Source organism: Panulirus ornatus, chromosome 25, assembly GCF_036320965.1.
Source record: "Panulirus ornatus isolate Po-2019 chromosome 25, ASM3632096v1, whole genome shotgun sequence".
Lineage (NCBI taxonomy): Eukaryota > Metazoa > Arthropoda > Malacostraca > Decapoda > Palinuridae > Panulirus > Panulirus ornatus.
In genome coordinates, this window is record NC_092248.1 from 14,333,226 (window position 1) to 14,350,294 (window position 17,069).

General features: G+C 40.5%; 1 protein-coding gene across 7 annotated transcripts in view; it reads left to right on the forward strand.

The window, feature by feature from the left end:
• The window catches only part of LOC139757301 (transmembrane protein 245), a 198,228-nt gene that overhangs the window by 40,926 nt on the left and 140,233 nt on the right, over positions 1-17,069 (forward strand). For all 7 annotated transcript variants that reach the window (XM_071677681.1, XM_071677682.1, XM_071677680.1 and 4 more), the window contains exons 8-10: positions 7,222-7,527; positions 10,488-10,652; positions 14,709-14,808. In XM_071677681.1, coding sequence (XP_071533782.1) covers positions 7,222-7,527; positions 10,488-10,652; positions 14,709-14,808 — 571 coding nt within the window. The remainder of the gene's footprint in view (positions 1-7,221; positions 7,528-10,487; positions 10,653-14,708; positions 14,809-17,069) is intronic.

Consider the following 17,069-nt stretch of genomic DNA (forward strand, 5'->3'; position numbering starts at 1 on the left):
ATGGGATGGCTAGGGAGGTAAATATAAGAGCTTTGGAGAGAGGGGTGAGTAAGCAGTCTTTTGGGGATGAAAGGGCCTGGGAAGTAAGTAAGGCAGTTGTTGTTCACCGATGATAAAGCACTGGTGGATGATTCAAGTGAGAAATGGCAGAAGTTGGTGACTGAGTTTGGAAGAGTGTGTGAAAGGAGAAAGTTGAGAATAAATGTGTACACAAGTAGGAAGAGAGGAGAGTGATTGGTTCCCAGTGAAGGTCGGTCTGAGAAGTAAGGCATTTGTTGTCCCCCTATGATAAAGCTCTGGTGGATGATTCAAGTGAGAAACAGAAGTTGGTGACTGAGATTGGAAGAGTGTGTGAAAGGATAAAGTTGAGAATGTGAACATGAGCAAGGTTATTATGTTCAGCAGGGTTGAGGGATAAGTTAGTTGTGATTTAAGTTTGAATGGAGGAAGTGAAGTGTTTTAGACATATGGGATTGGACTTGGCAGGGAATGGAACCATGGAAGCAGAAGCAAGTCATAGGGCAGGGGAGGGGGGGAAGGATCTGGGAGCGATGAAGCATGTGTTCAAAGAGAGAATGTTATCTGAGAGAGCAAAGACGGGTATGTTTAAAGAAATGGTAGTTCCAACAATATCATATGGTTGCAAGGCATTGGCTATAAATAAGGTTGTATGGAGGAGGGTGGATGTGTTTGAAATGAATTTTTTTTTTTTCTTTTTTTTTTTGCCGCTGTCTCCTGCGTTTGCGAGGTAGCGCAAGGAAACAGACAAAAGAAATGGCCCAACCCACCCCATACACATGTATATACATACACGTCCACACACGCAAATATACATACCTATACATCTCAATGTACACATATATATACACACACAGACACATACATATATACCCATGCACACAATTCACACTGTCTGCCTTTATTCATTCCCATCGCCACCTCGCCACGCATGGAATACCATCCCCCTTCCCCCTCATATGTGCGAGGTAGCGCTAGGAAAAGACAACGAAGGCCCCATTCGTTCACACTCAGTCTCTAGATGTCATGCAATAATGCCCGAAACCACAGCTCCCTTTCCACATCCAGGCCCCACAGATCTTTCCATGGTTTACCCCAGACGCTTCACATGCCCTGATTCAATCCACTGACAGCACATCAACCCCGGTATACCACATCGATCCAATTCACTCTATTCCTTGCCCGCCTTTCACCCTCCTGCATGTTCAGGCCCTGATCACTTAAAATCTTTTTCACTCCATCTTTCCACCTCCAATTTGGTCTCCCACTTCTCCTTGTTCCCTCCACCTCCGACACATATATCCTCTTGGTCAATCTTTCCTCACTCATTCTCTCCATGTGCCCAAACCATTTCAAAACACCCTCTTCTGCTCTCTCAACCACACTCTTTTTATTTCCACACATCTCTCTTACATGAAATATATGAAGACAATATGTGGTGTGATGTGATGTGGTTTGATCGAGTAAGTAATGAAAGAGTAAGAGAGATGTGTGTTAATAAAAGATATTGTTGAGCGAGCAGAAGAGGGTGTGTTGAAATGGTTTGGACATATGGTGAGAATGAGTGATTAAAGGTTGACAAAGAGATATATGTGTCAAAGGTTTTGGGAACAAGGAGGAGACCAGATTGGAGGTGGAAGGATTGAGTGAAAAAGATTTTGAGCGAGGTGGAAGGATAGAGCGAAAAAGATTTTCAGCGATCAGGGCCTGAACATGCAGGAGGGTGAAAGGTATGCAAGGAGTGGAGTGAGTTATAATGTTGTGGTATACTGGGGCTTATGATATGTCTGGGGTAATCATTGGAAAGGTCTGTTGGGCCTGGATGTGGGCAGGGATCTGTGGTTTCATAGCATTTCACATGACAGCTAGAGAGTGAAGGTGAACGGATGTGGCCTTTCTTCATCTGTTTCCTGGCTCTACCTTGCTGACACAGGAAACAGTGACTAAGTGTAATAAATATTTTTTTACATACATATTCGCCATTTCCCACAATTGCGAGGCAGCGTTAAGAAGAGAGGACTGAACCTTAGAGGGAATATCCTCACTTGGCCCCCTTCTTTGTTACTTTTTTGGAAAAGTATAAAATGGGAGGGAAGGATTTACAGCCACCTGCTCCCTTCCCTTTTAGTCGCCTTCTACAACAAGCAAGGAACACATGGGAAGTATTCTTTCTCCCCTATCCCCAGGGACAATAGATGAATATAATAGATATAATAGATAGATGTGAAATGTCTGTGGGGCCTCTATGTGGACAGGGAGCTGTGGTTTTGATGCATTGCACATGACATCTGATGAATAAGTATAAACAACTGTGGCCTTTTTTGTCTGTTCTGGCACTACCTTGCTGAAGTGAGGGGGTAGCGATGCTATTTCCTGTGTTGTGGGGTGGAAACAGGAATGGATGAAGGCAAGCAAGACTGAATATGTGCATGTTTATATATGTATATGTATGTATATTTTGATATGTATATTTATTTATTTATTTATCTTGCTTTGTCGCTGTCTCCCGCGTTAGTGAGGTAGTGCATCGAAAGAAAAGAAAGAATGGCCCAACCCACCCACATACACATGTATATACATACACGTCCGCACACACAAATATACATACCTATACATCTCAATGTACACATATGTATACACACACAGACATATACATATATACACATGTACATAATTCATACTTTCTGCCTTTATTTGTTCCCATCGCCACCTCGCCACACATGGAATAACAACCCCCTCCCCCCTCATGTGTGCGAGGTAGCGCTAGGAAAAGACAACAAAGGCCCCATTCGTTCACACTCAGTCTCTAGCTGTCATGTGATAATGCACCGAAACCACAGCTCCCTTTCCACATCCAGGCCCCACAGAACTTTCCATGGTTTACCTCAGACGTTTCACATTCCCTGGTTCAATCCATTGACAGCACGTTGACCCCGGTATACCACCTCGCTCCAATTTACTCTATTCCTTTCACGCCTTTCACCTTCCTGCATGTTCAGACCCCGATCGCTCAAAATCTTTTTCACTCCATCTTCCCACCTCCAATTTGGTCTCCCACTTCTCGTTCCCTCCACGTCTGACACATATATCCTCTTGGTCAATCTTTCCTCACTCATTCTCTCCATGTGACCAAACCATTTCAAACACCTCTTCTGCTCTTAACCACACTCTTTTTATTACCACACCTCTCTCTTACCCTATTATTACTTACTCGATCAAACCACCTCACACCACATATTGTCCTCAAACATCTCATTTCCAACACATCCACCCTGCTGCGCACAACTCTATCCATAGCCTGGCCTTGCAACCATATAACATTGTTGGAACCACTATTCCTTCAAACATACCCATTTTTGCTTTCGGAGGTAATGTTCTTGACTTCCACACATTCTTCAATGCTCCCAGAACTTTCGCCCCCTCCACCACCCTATTATTCCCTTTCGCTTCCATGGTTCCATCCGTTGCCAGATCCACTCCCAGACATCTAAAACACTTCAATTCCTCCAGTTTTTCTATTCAAACTTACCTCTCAATGTCCCTCAACCCTACTGTACCTAATAACCTTGCTCTTATTCACATTTACTCTCAGGTTTCTTCTTCCACACACTTTACCAAACTCAGTCACCAGCTTCTGCAATTTCTCACACGAATCAGCACCAGTGCTGTATCATCAGCAAACAACAACTGACTTCCTTCCCAAGCTCTCTCATCTCCAACAGACTGCATACTTGCCCCTCTTTCCAAAACTCTTGCATTCACCTCCCTAACAACCCCATCCATAAACAAATTAAACAACCATGGAGATATCACACACCCCTGCTGCAAACCAACATTCACTGAGAACCAGTCACTTTCCTCTCTTCCTACACGTACACAAGCCTTACATCCTCAGTAAAATCTTTTCTCTGCTTCTAACAACTTTCCCCCACGCCATATATTCTCAATACCTTCCACAGAGCATCTCTATCAACTCTATCATATGCCTTCTCCAGATCCATAAATGCTACATACAAATGCATTTGCTTAAGTTTTTCTCACACACATTCTTGAAAGCAAACACCTGAACCACACATCCTCTACCACTTCTGAAACCACACTGCTCTTCCCCAATCTGATGCTCTGTACATGCCTTCACCCTCTCAATCAATACCCTCCCATATAATTTCCCAGGAATACTCAACAAACTTATACCTTTGTAATTTGAGCACTCACTCTTATCCCCTTTGCCTTTGTACAGTGGCACTATGCAAGCATTCCTCCAATCCTCAGGCACCTCACCATGAATCATACATACATTAAATAACCTTACCATCCAATCAACAATACAGTCACCCCTTTTTTTAATAAATTCCACTGCAATACCATCCAAACCCACTGCCTTGCTGGCTTTCATCTTCCACAAAGCTTTTACTACCTCTTCTCTGTTTACCAAATCATTTTCCCTAACCCTCTCACTTTGCACACCACCTCGACCAAAACACCCTGTATCTGCCACTCTGTCATCAAACACATTCAACAAACCTTCAAAATACTCACTCCATCTCCTACTCACATCACCACTACTTGTTATCACCTCCCCATTATCCCCCTTCACTGAAGTTCCCATTTGCTCCCTTGTCATACGCACTTTATTTACCTCCTTCCAAAACATCTTTTTATTCTCCCTAAAATTTTATGATACTCTCTCACCCCAACTCTCATTTGCCCTCTTTTTCACCTCTTGCACCTTTCTCTTGACCTCCTGTCTCTTTCTTTTATACATCTACCACTCATTTGCATTTTTTCCCTGCAAAAATCGTCCAAATGCCTCTCTCTTCTCTTTCACTAATAATCTTACTTCATCCCACCACTCACTACCCTTTTTAATCAACCCACCTCCCACGCTTCTCATGCCACAAGCATCTTTTGCACAAGCCATCACTGCTTCCCTAAATACATCCCATTCCTCCCCCACTCCCCTTACCTTCTTTGTTCTCACCTTTTTCCATTCTGTACACAGTCTCTCCTGGTACTTCCTCATGCAAGTCTCCTTCCCAAGCTCACTTACTCTCACCACCCTCTTCATCCCAACATTCTCTCTTCTTTTATGTATATATATTTGTATATTAGTGGATGGGCCATTCTTTGTCTGTTTCCTGGCGCTACCTCGCTGATGCAGGAAACAGAGATTAAGCATATTTGACAAAGATAGATCTAAATTATTTATTTATTTATTTATTCATTATATTTAATTGCCATCTCCCGCGTTAGCGAGGTAGCGCAGGGAAACAGACGAAAGAATGGCCCAACCCACCCGCATGCACATGTATATACATAAATGCCTGCACACGCACTTATACATACCTATGCATTTCAACGTCTACATACATATACATATGATGTCAGGTCCTGATTGCTCAAAATCTTTTTCACTCCGTCCTTCCACCTCCAATTTGGTCTCCTGCTTCTCCTTGTTCCCTCCACTTCTGACACATATATCCTCTTTTTCAGTCTTTCCTCACTCATTCTCTCCATATGTCCAAACCATTTCAACACACCCTCTTTTGCTCTCTCAACCACACTGTTTATTTCCACACACCTCTCTTACCCTTTCATTACTTACTCGATCAAACCACCTCACACCACATGTTGTCCTTAAGCATTTCATTTCCAACACATCCACCCTCCTTCGTACAACCCCATCTATAGCTCATGCCTCACAACCATATAATATTGTTGGAACTACTATTCCTTCATACACCAATTTTTGCTCCCCTAGATAACTTTCTCTCTTTCCACACATTCTTCATTGCTCCCAGAACCTTCGCCCCTTCCCCCACCCTGTTACTCACTTTCACTTCCATGGTTCGATGTATGTATGTATATGTATGTACATGTGTATGTATATATGTGTATATAGTAGATGGGTCTTTCTTTGTCTGTTTTCAAGTGATACCTTGCTAATGTGGGAAATGGCAATCAAGTATGATAGATAGATAGATATAAATATGATGATCTACTGCAATAGGTCGCAGTGGTGCATGTGATCTTGTATTTGAAATAAGTCCATGTGAAAATAAGCATGATACATTTCCAAGTGCACTTTTGTGTACTGATCACATCATCAGGGGAGACACAAGAATGAGATATAGAACATTCATTTGATAATCAAGGAAGTGATGTAGCTAAGACACCATTGGTAAACAACCTTCACCGGATGGTGGTGTTTGGGGTTGGTGTGTTCAGGTCCGACAACATGCCTGTCAGAATTTTTTTCTCTTCTATGGACAAGAAAGGGGACTGTTTACAAATTTTGCCTACAATACAGCGGTTCAATTTGTATAGACCTTCATTAATATCAATATTACGATTCTTTATGTATTTGATAATAGAAGATTCAATGATGTTTCTTGAGGTAAAGGAAATACAGTTAATAACTGAATTGGTATTACTCCAGTCAGTACAGTGGTCATAATTTTAAGTGTGATTAAACAAAGCATTTGATTCTTGTTCCATTCTTATACTATATTTATGTTGCTTAAGTCTAACACAAAGACCCTTACCAGTCTTCCCAACATAAAATGTATTAAAATTTTTACAGGGTATTCTGTGAACACAGCCCACAGAATTTTCTAGTGATTTCCTGATTAAGAAATCCTTTATTGTTATTGCAGAATGCTACATTTACATTAAAGGATTGAAGGAACCTTGTAAGTAATGTAGAATTATCACTAAAAGGGAGAACTAAATGATTCTTGGTATCAAGAGAAGGTTTGGGATTAACTCTATAAAATGGTTTCTTTACCAACTTAAAAGATTTAACAATGAAAGATCTAGGATACTTTAACCTGGAACCAATAGAATTATATCTTCTCAAACTCATCATCAATAAAATCCGGACTGCATATATGTAATGTCCTAAGGAACATCGACTGGAATTATGATAACCTCGTTATTGTTACCATGTTTCGTAATTGTGGTTAATTTTTTACCCATTAGAAGTGATTGAGTCTCTTGGAAAACAGACTTTCTTGGTTAGTACTGTGTCCATGTACCAATTACAGTGCAGCTAACATTTTTATCAAATGAAGATTTTAACTGATAAACTTTAAAATTATGAATATGCACTAAGGTTGGGAGGTTTAACCTTTTCCTTGGGATGGTAGAGTTGTATGGTTATTCTGAAGTAGAGAATTGATTATAGAATTTTCTTTATTCCAGAAGAGCTATGAATTTGAAGAGAAGACTGCTTCTTTATCACCTGTAGCAGAGGAGGATGGTGTTGAGGATGTTGGGGAAAACATATCACTTTCACATCTCTCCACAATGCCTGAGACATCTTTTGCATCCTCGTTTGAGCATGGTACTGGGAGTTTAGCCTCAGATGGAAAGATGGTTCTGGGTGAGGTGGAAAAAGCACCTGTCTTTGACTCTAGTGGAAATGCGCTGGAAGAAGCAGGCAAAGAGGCGCCTGTTGTGGTGGACAGTGAATCAAAACAGGATGGGGAAAAGCAGTCCATACCTGCTGTAAGTTTTTGGACTGTCTTAGTTTCACATTGGAGGAAGCCTAATAGTTTCCTGACCTGATCCACAATCCTATTTCAAACCAAGATGAACAAAAACCATCTCCTTTAGCAAACAAATACAAATGTAAACTTTAAACAGTCCTTACTTGACTCTCAGGCTTCAGTTCATCAATGATGGATTTATGAGCATATTGGTTCCCAGGATGCTGTAGCCTCATATGTTAGGTGTTGATGTGAGAATGGCCTTTGTTATGAGCAGTGGGAGTATTGGTTGGGGAGTCAAAGGAATGCACATGGCCCATTTGTCTTTTATGCACCACCTTCATAGTCATGTTGGAGGCCCTTATTCATGAGTACACTCCCAGAATAACACACAAGGGTAGGCAAAGTGACATTAGTTGCATCTGTTTCTCAGTTGAGTCATCTTTTGTTGTCGATAGTCTTATGTACTGGAACAAAATAGTGATTATTTTTGCCTTTATGTTCATGTTTTGAAATTTTAATGGTGAACTGATAATTTTATTATGCATTCCACATGTTCTCTAAACAGCTTGGAGTTTGGAAATATTTTTCAGCTGTAAGATTTTTTATTAAGAAGCTTGTTAGGTGTGAATGTAAGTATCAGGGCTTGAGATAGGTTACTTTCTGCAGATGAAGAACATATGCTAGCTACTCATATCTGGCAAGGAGGCTGGTTTGGATGGTATTGCAGTGGAATTTATTAAAAAAGGGGGTGACTGCGTTGTTGATTGGTTGGTAAGGATATTCATTGTATGTATGGATCATGGTAAAGTGCCTGAGGATTGGCAGAATGCATGTATATTACCATTGTGCAAAGGGGATAAAGGTGAGTGTTCAAACTACAGAGGCATAAGTTTGTTGAATATTCCTGGAAAATTATATGGGAGGTTATTGAGTGAGAGGGTGAAGGCATGGACAGAACATTAGATTAGGGAGGAGCAGTGTGGTTTCAGAAGTGGTAGAGAATGTTTGTATCAGGTGTTTGCTTTGAAGAATGTGAGTGAGAAATATTTAGAAAATGAATGGATTTGTGTGTGGCATTTATGGATCTGGAGAAGGCATATGATAGGGTTGATAAGAGATGCTTTGTGGAAGGTCATAAGAGTATATGGTGTGGGAAGTAAGTTGCTAGAAGTAGTGAAAAGTTTTTAATCAAGGATGTAAGGCATGTTTACGAGTAGGAGGAGAGTGACTGGTTCCCAGTGAGTGTTGGTCTGCAGCAGGGGTGTGTAATGTCTCCATGTTCGTTTGATTTGTTTATGGATGGGGTGGTTAGGGAAGTAAATACAAAGAGTTTTGGAGAGAGGAACAAATATACAGTCTTCTAGGGGTGAGAGGGCCTGGGAAGTGAGTCAGGAATACAGACAAAAAGGCCACATTCGTTCACACTCAGTCTTTAGCTGTCATGTATAATGCAAACCACGGCTCCCTATCCACATCCAGGCCCCACAGACCTTTCAATGGTTTACCCCAGATGCTTCACATGCCCAGGTTCAGTCCATTTCTCAATATCTCTGTTACCCTTTCATTACTTACTTGGTTTACTTTAAAGCCTTTTTGGTGGCACCAAAGGCCATTAGAGGGGTGTGGCAGCATCCAGAGGGAAAGTGCCAAATTGAAGGTTTCCTTTAAAGCCCCTTTGGCAGTGCCAGTGGTCATTAGACACCACACATTGTCCTCAAACATTTAATTTCCAACACATCCAACCTCCTCCATACACCCTCTTCTGCTCTCTCTCAACCATGCTCGTTTTATTTCCATGCCCTTACATTCCTTACTCGATCAAACCACCTCACACCACCTATTGTCCTCAAACATTTCATTTCCAACAACCTTCTCCAAACAACCCTATCTATAGCCCTTGCCTCACAACCATATAACATTGTTGGAGCTACTGTTCCTTCAAACATACCCATTTTTGCTCTCTGAGATAATGTTCTCCCCTTCCACACATTCTTCATCGCTCCCAGAACCTTTGCCCCCTCCCCCACCCCATTAGTCATTTCTGCTTCTATGGTTCCATCCGCTGCTAAGTCCACTCCCAGATATCTAAAACACTACTACTATTTATATTACTGGAAACTTCTAGAAAGATCTGTATCAGGTACTCAGCATTGAATCTATCTGGAATGTTTAGAAAAATAGTTAAATTTCACATATACCTTTCCTGATCACAAAAGCAAAGTTTCAAGGGAATGATAGCCATTTTCTATACTTTTTCAGACATAGTCAATTAGAAAATAACACTTATTACTCAGGAACAAAAAAGAAATGTTACACAGTGAGTTATTGATGTTTATGCACCTGGTTGTGAGAGGAAAGGACATGAGAAGCAAGTATTTTGAGAGCGGTTGATTGAGTGTGTGAGCTGTTTTGGTGAGTGAGACTGGGTATTAGTGATGGATGATTTAAATGTAAAGGTACTTAATGTGGCAGTTGAGGGTATAATTGATGTGAATGATGTATTCAGTGTTGTTTCTGGAATTGGTGAAGAGCTTGTGGGATTGTGTGGTGAAAAAAAGACTTGCTTGGGAATACCTAGTTTAAAAAGATAGAAATACACAAGTATACTTATGTGTGTGTTAGAGGCAGTTAGTGGGTATTATCAATTTATGTATTAATTGATAGGTGTGTAAAAGAGAGACTTTTTGGAAGTAAATGTGCTGTGAGGGGCAGCTATATGTTTACCAAAAGAGGTTGTCAAGTTGATCATTAGGGTTTCAAATAATTTTGTTTTTTGTTGCTTTATGTGGAAAATTTAGGTATGGAGTTGAGGCATGAATATTTACCCTCTTGTTCTTAGGTCATAAATTTCTGTTTACACTCTGCAGGTTTAAATGCTTTCACATACCTTCAGAAAACTGCATATTCATTGTTGATTGACTTTCAACAAGAAACATTGTGTATACGAGATTGTTGCTCAACGTCTCAATATTGCAGGATGATGCATACTGCACACCATTATTGGATACACCTCGGCCACGAGTCTTGCTAAGCTCCAGCTTACCTTCCCGTATTCTTCCCGCTCAGAGTCCAGTGACTCCTGACACCACCTCTGTAGGAACCAGTAAGGATGATGACAATGGAAGCAACATTTACTTGAAGGTATTTATTGGGGCTTCTCAATGTATCTGTTCATCTGTAACTATTAGTGTCATTATTTAGGTATTTGTCTTGTAATTCATGTTTTTGTATTTTCATTTTTCTGGCTTTGTAGGCATTTTCTTATCCATCCATTCATGTGTCAGCTTATGAATCTTCCTTACTTGCATCTTTTCATCTGTCAGTATGTCTATCTTCACTCTTTTAGTTTGTTTGTTTGCAGTTTCACTATATTTGAGTGTCTTGATTATGTGTTCATTTCTTTTGACCAGTTTGTTTATCACTCCAATAACTTTTTTTGTGTGCTACATGCCACTGATAGTAGTATATATTAATGACTTAACATGTTGTAGCAAATACTGTGCTTTAATGAAGACAGCCAATTATAGTAGGATTTCATATATTACTATGAGAATATGTCAGGTTTTGTACATTTTTTTATACTATTGTAATGACTGAGGGGTTTGAAAAATTTGAGTGGCAGTCTTAAAGTTGTGTATGTGTTATGCTTAATCCTGCTTTGGAAGGTATAGCATGATTTTTATCAAAGTCTGAGGGGTATATCATAAACATTACTCCAGTTCTTGAGTCTGAATTGAGAAAAATTGGAGTAAGTGAAGTGGTCTTTTATACCTGGGAGTTAACATGGTAGTGAATGAAACCATGTAAGTGGATGTGAATTATAGGGTGGGTGAAGGGGCAAAGGTTCTGGGAGCACTGAAGAATTTGTAGAGAGATTGTCATCTGGGAGGACAACGTTGCATATGATTGAAGGTATAGTAGTCTTTACGATATTATATGGAGGTGAGGCATGAGCTATTGATGAGACTGTTCAGATGAGGGTGGATGTGTTGGAAATGAAATGTTTCGAGGACAATTTGTGGTGTGAGGTGGTTTGATGAAGTAATATGAGGGTAAAAATGAGGTGTGGTAATAAAAAGAGTGTGGTTAAGAGAGCTGAAGAGGGTGTGCTGAAATGTTTTAGACCTGTAGAGAGAATGAGTAAGGAAAGGTTGACAAAGAGGATATAAATGTGAGAATTGGAGGGAACATGGAGAAGATAGGGATAAATTGGAGATGGAAGGATCGAATGAGAATGGTTTTGAATGACTGGGGCCTGAACATGCACGAGGGTGAAAGATGTACACAAGATAGTGTGAATTGTAATGAGGTGATATACAGGGGATGAAATGCTGTTAGTGGACTGAACCAGGGCATATGAGGCCAAGGGTGCCAGTAATTTCTTCTGTCGCTCAACCTTTCCTTCACTTTTCCATCCTGATGGTACTATAGGTGTCTTTTATGTAGACAAAGCAACTCACTTTAGTTCTCATATCTCCTCTAACTCTGCTTCGATGACTTCCTGATGCTTCTCATACCAGTCCTTTTCCCCAACCTGTAATCTCTTTCTTTTAACTGTCCTTAAAGCACTTATCTCACTGGACACAAGCTAGGCTTATGGTCCAGATGGCATCCACCCCCATGTACTGAAAGAGTGTGCCTCTGAACTTGCTCCTGTTCTTGCTCGTCTTGTTCCGTTTCTGTTTAAAAACCAGAGTTTTCTCTTCTCTCATGTTGGTCCCTAAGAAAGGCAATTGTTCTAACTCCTTTAACTATTGTCCTGTTGCTTTGGCATTTACCATTTCCAGTCTTTGAATCCCACCTCACCTCTCATGTCGTCAGACATCTTGAATCTCACAGTCTCCTTCTCTGATTACTGGTATGGGTTCTGTGGGTTCTGCTCATCATGTCTAAAAGATTTTGGAAAATCCTGTGTAGTTGCCCCTGGTGTATCCAAAGCCTTTGATGGTGTGGCATAGGGGTCTAATTTCTAAGCTCCCTGCTTTTGGCTTCCCTCCCTATTTTGCTCCCTCAAAAATCAAGCATGCTCTCTGGCTTATCTATCTCTGTGGTTATTGATGGATCAACCTAGCATCCTCTCTCCATCATCAATGGTGTCCTTCAAGGTTCTGTTCAGTCTCCTACACTTTTTCTCCTTTTTATCAACAGTTTCCTTTCTTCCGCAAATAACCAAATGCACTCACACGCTGATAACTTAACACTGCACTCCTCCACATCCTTCTATTTTGTTATCTCTTTTCTTTCTTGATATGCATCTTGTCTCATCACAACTTTTTCTGTAATCTCAAACTTGGACGGTGGGGTAGAAGAAGTTAAGTTCATTTTGATGTCTCTAAGAGTAAATTTCTGCCCATCCATCTGTTCAGAATTCCTCACTGCTTACCTCTATCCTTCAGTGGTTCTGAAATTTCACCTCTTTATGATGTGAACAGTCTTGGTATTGCATTAAATTGTACTATATCCTGGAAACCCCACATTATGGAAATTGCTTAGTCTGCCTCTGAGAAACTGGAAGTATTGTTTAGATGTTGAAATTTCTTCTGTACAGTTGCTCTGTTTACGTAAAGGATTGATCTATCTTTGTATAGAGTACTGCTTGTACTTCTGGGGTGGTTCTAGCTCTGCATCTTCACTTGACATTGTTAAGTTGTAAGTGACAGTGTTGAGTTGAAGGTGGTCTGACTTATCAACTTTTCCATGCTAGCTTGTATAATGATAGGATGTAGGATGTTATTATACAGTATCAGTATTTATTTATATTTATTTATTTATTATACTTTGTCGCTGTCTCCCGCGTTTGCGAGGTAGTGCAAGGAAACAGACGAAAGAAATGGCCCCCCCCCCCCATACACATGTATATACATACGTCCACACACGCAAATATACATACCTACACAGCTTTCCATGGTTTACCCCAGACGCTTCACATGTCTTGATTCAATCCACTGACAGCACGTCAACCCCGGTATACCACATCGTTCCAATTCACTCTATTCCTTGCCCTCCTTTCACCCTCCTGCATGTTCAGGCCCCGATCACACAAAATCTTTTTCACTCCATCTTTCCACCTCCAATTTGGTCTCCCTCTTCTCCTCGTTCCCTCCACCTCCGACACATATATCCTCTTGGTCAATCTTTCCTCTCTCATTCTCTCCATGTGCCCAGACCACTTCAAAACACCCTCTTCTGCTCTCTCAACCACGCTCTTATTATTTCCACACATCTCTCTTACCCTTACGTTACTCACTCGATCAAACCACCTCACACCACACATTGTCCTCAAACATCTCATTTCCAGCACATCCATCCTCCTGCGCACAACTCTATCCATAGCCCACGCCTCGCAACCATACAACATTGTTGGAACCACTATTCCTTCAAACATACCCATTTTTGCTTTCCGAGATAATGTTCTCGACTTCCACACATTCTTCAAAGCTCCCAGAATTTTCGCCCCCTCCCCCACCCTATGATCCACTTCCGCTTCCATGGTTCCATCCGCTGCCAGATCCACTCCCAGATATCTAAAACACTTCACTTCCTCCAGTTTTTCTCCATTCAAACTCACCTCCCAATTGACTTGACCCTCAACCCTACTGTACCTAATAACCTTGCTCTTATTCACATTTACTCTTAACTTTCTTCTTCCACACACTTTACCAAACTCAGTCACCAGCTTCTGCAGTTTCTCACATGAATCAGCCACCAGCGCTGTATCATCAGCGAACAACAACTGACTCACTTCCCAAGCTCTCTCATCTCCAACAGACTTCATACTTGCACCTCTTTCCAAAACTCTTGCATTTACCTCCCTAACAACCCCATCCATAAACAAATTAAACAACCATGGAGACATCACACACCCCTGCCGCAAACCTACATTCACCGAGAACCAGTCACTCCCCTCTCTTCCTACACGTACACATGCCTTACATCCTCGATAAAAACTTTTCACTGCTTCTAACAACTTTCTTCCCACCCCATATATTCTTAATACCTTCCACAGAGCATCTCTATCAACTCTATCATATCAGTATTTATATATAAAATTATTTCCAAGCAAGGTTACCCATGGAATGATATGGCATGGAAGGATAAACTGCAGGTCATCATGACTATTAAGGCCAAGATGACCATTCTTATTGTTCATCACTTTTTGAAAGAGTTAGTTTGATGCACCAATTTGTCTTTGTGCAGGGAGTATTGGTAGCTTGTGTCCTGGTGGAGTTGTGGCAGCACAACTATCTCCTGCCGCTGCTGCCCATTGCAATGCTCTATTACTTCATAAAGAAAGTTGGTAAGTGGTATTTGTAGAGATGAAGGACAATACCAGATGAAGACATATAGAAAGATAGAAAGGTGAATTGATGTAAGTTGTCAGTAATGACATCATGTGGATGCTAAATGGTTCATTAGCTCATTATTCATCTGTCTGTTGCAATCAGTTGTCAGTGTGCATGATCTTTGCATCCATCATTTGTTCTTATAAATTCAAATGTTTTATATACTGCATTGTAAAGTATTGATATCCAATGTGATGATGCAGGGGCTAACAATATTAAGGGCAGTGAGAGCTTTGCTCTCAAAGAAGACTTAAGGTTTATTTAATGGTGAAAGTTGTTGTGAATTATTTTTCGTTATCAGCAATCCAGCATATTTTCATTCTAGGTAAGTTTAGGTTAGTTTTAATCTATTTGTACTTGAATTTAATGTTGTATACCATACGTAAAACAGCCTATCTATTTTTCTATTTCTCTTTCCTCATTATTCTATTGCCAGTTTTGTTTGTCTGTTTGTTAGATCAGCTTCTGGACATCTCTTGCACCCATTCTTAACCCAATTCCAAAGTGTGAAAGTGAGACTTGGGCTTCTAAACATACAAAAAATGCTTTATTTGTTCCATTTGCTTATTACATTGATTCTTAAAGTGAGACTAACATCTCCATTCATACCTCCTTCATACACAGAATGTTTTCCATGCATCTGATCCCATCATTTGTCTATCATCTTCTTCTGAAATATTCCATTCTCTAAACAGCTCTATCACTACATCTTCCTATTTATTATGTGGTGTGCCTCTCCCTGTACATTCTAATATACTGCTATATATCTACCAAACTGACATCTCATACATTCTTCAAGACTAGTCCATCCTTAAAGACTTTCATCCATTCACCCTTCTGATGATTTTATTACGTCAGATAATAATCTCACATTTTCTTACATATCCTCCTAATTTCAGATATGCTAGGCAAGTTATGCATCTTTGTTGCTCTCATACCCAACCAGTCTTGACTTATATACACTTGGTTTTCTCATTGATGCATCAGCATTGAGATGAGTTGTCCTTTCACATTCTACTCTTAAATTTACCCCATTAACCAGAGCTGTAGTTTCAGTGCATTGCTCTTGACAGATAGAGAATGGATATGAGAATGCACCCTGTTTTCATCTGTTCCTAGTGCTACCTTGCTGGCATGGGAAATACATATCTATCTTTCTTCTTCAAGTTTTTGACTACCGTCCCTACTAGATTTAATTACCAAGTATATACGTTTGTTAGGGAAAATGATTTGGTAAACAGAGAAGAGGTAGTGAAAGCTTTGCGGAAGATGAAAGCCGGCAAGGCAGCAGGTTTGGATGGTATTGCAGTGGAATTTATTAAAAAAGGGGGTGACTGTATTGTTGACTGGTTGGTAAGGTTATTTAATGTATGTATGACTCATGCTGAGGTGCCTGAGGATTGGCAGAATGTGTGCATAGTGCCATTGTACAAAGGCAAAGGGGATAAGAGTGAGTGCTCAAATTACAGAGGTATAAGTTTGTTGAGTATTCCTGGTAAATTATATGGGAGGGTATTGATTGAGAGGGTGAAGGCATGTACAGAGCATCAGATTGGGGAAGAGCAGTGTGGTTTCAGAAGTGGTAGAGGATGTGTGGATCAGGTGTTTGCTTTGAAGAATGTATGTGAGAAATACTTAGAAAAGCAAATGGATTTGTATGTAGCATTTATGGATCTGGAGAAGGCATATGATAGAGTTGATAGAGATGCTCTGTGGAAGGTATTAAGAATATATGGTGTGGGAGGCAAGTTGTTAGAAGCAGTGAAAAGTTTTTATCGAGGATGTAAGGCATGTGTACGTGTAGGAAGAGAGGAAAGTGATTGGTTCTCAGTGAATGTAGGTTTGCGGCAGGGGTGTGTGATGTCTCCATGGTTGTTTAATTTGTTTATGGATGGGGTTGTTAGGGAGGTAAATGCAAGAGTTTTGGAAAGAGGGGCAAGTATGAAGTCTGTTGGAGATGAGAGAGCTTGGGAAGTGAGTCAGTTGTTGTTCGCTGATGATACAGCGCTGGTGGCTGATTCATGTGAGAAACTGCAGAAGCTGGTGACTGAGTTTGGTAAAGTGTGTGGAAGAAGAAAGTTAAGAGTAAATGTGAATAAGAGCAAGGTTATTAGGTACAGTAGGGTTGAGGGTCAAGTCAATTGGGAGGTAAGTTTGAATGGAGAAAAACTGGAGGAAGTAAAGTGTTTTAGATATCTGGGAGTGGATCTGGCAG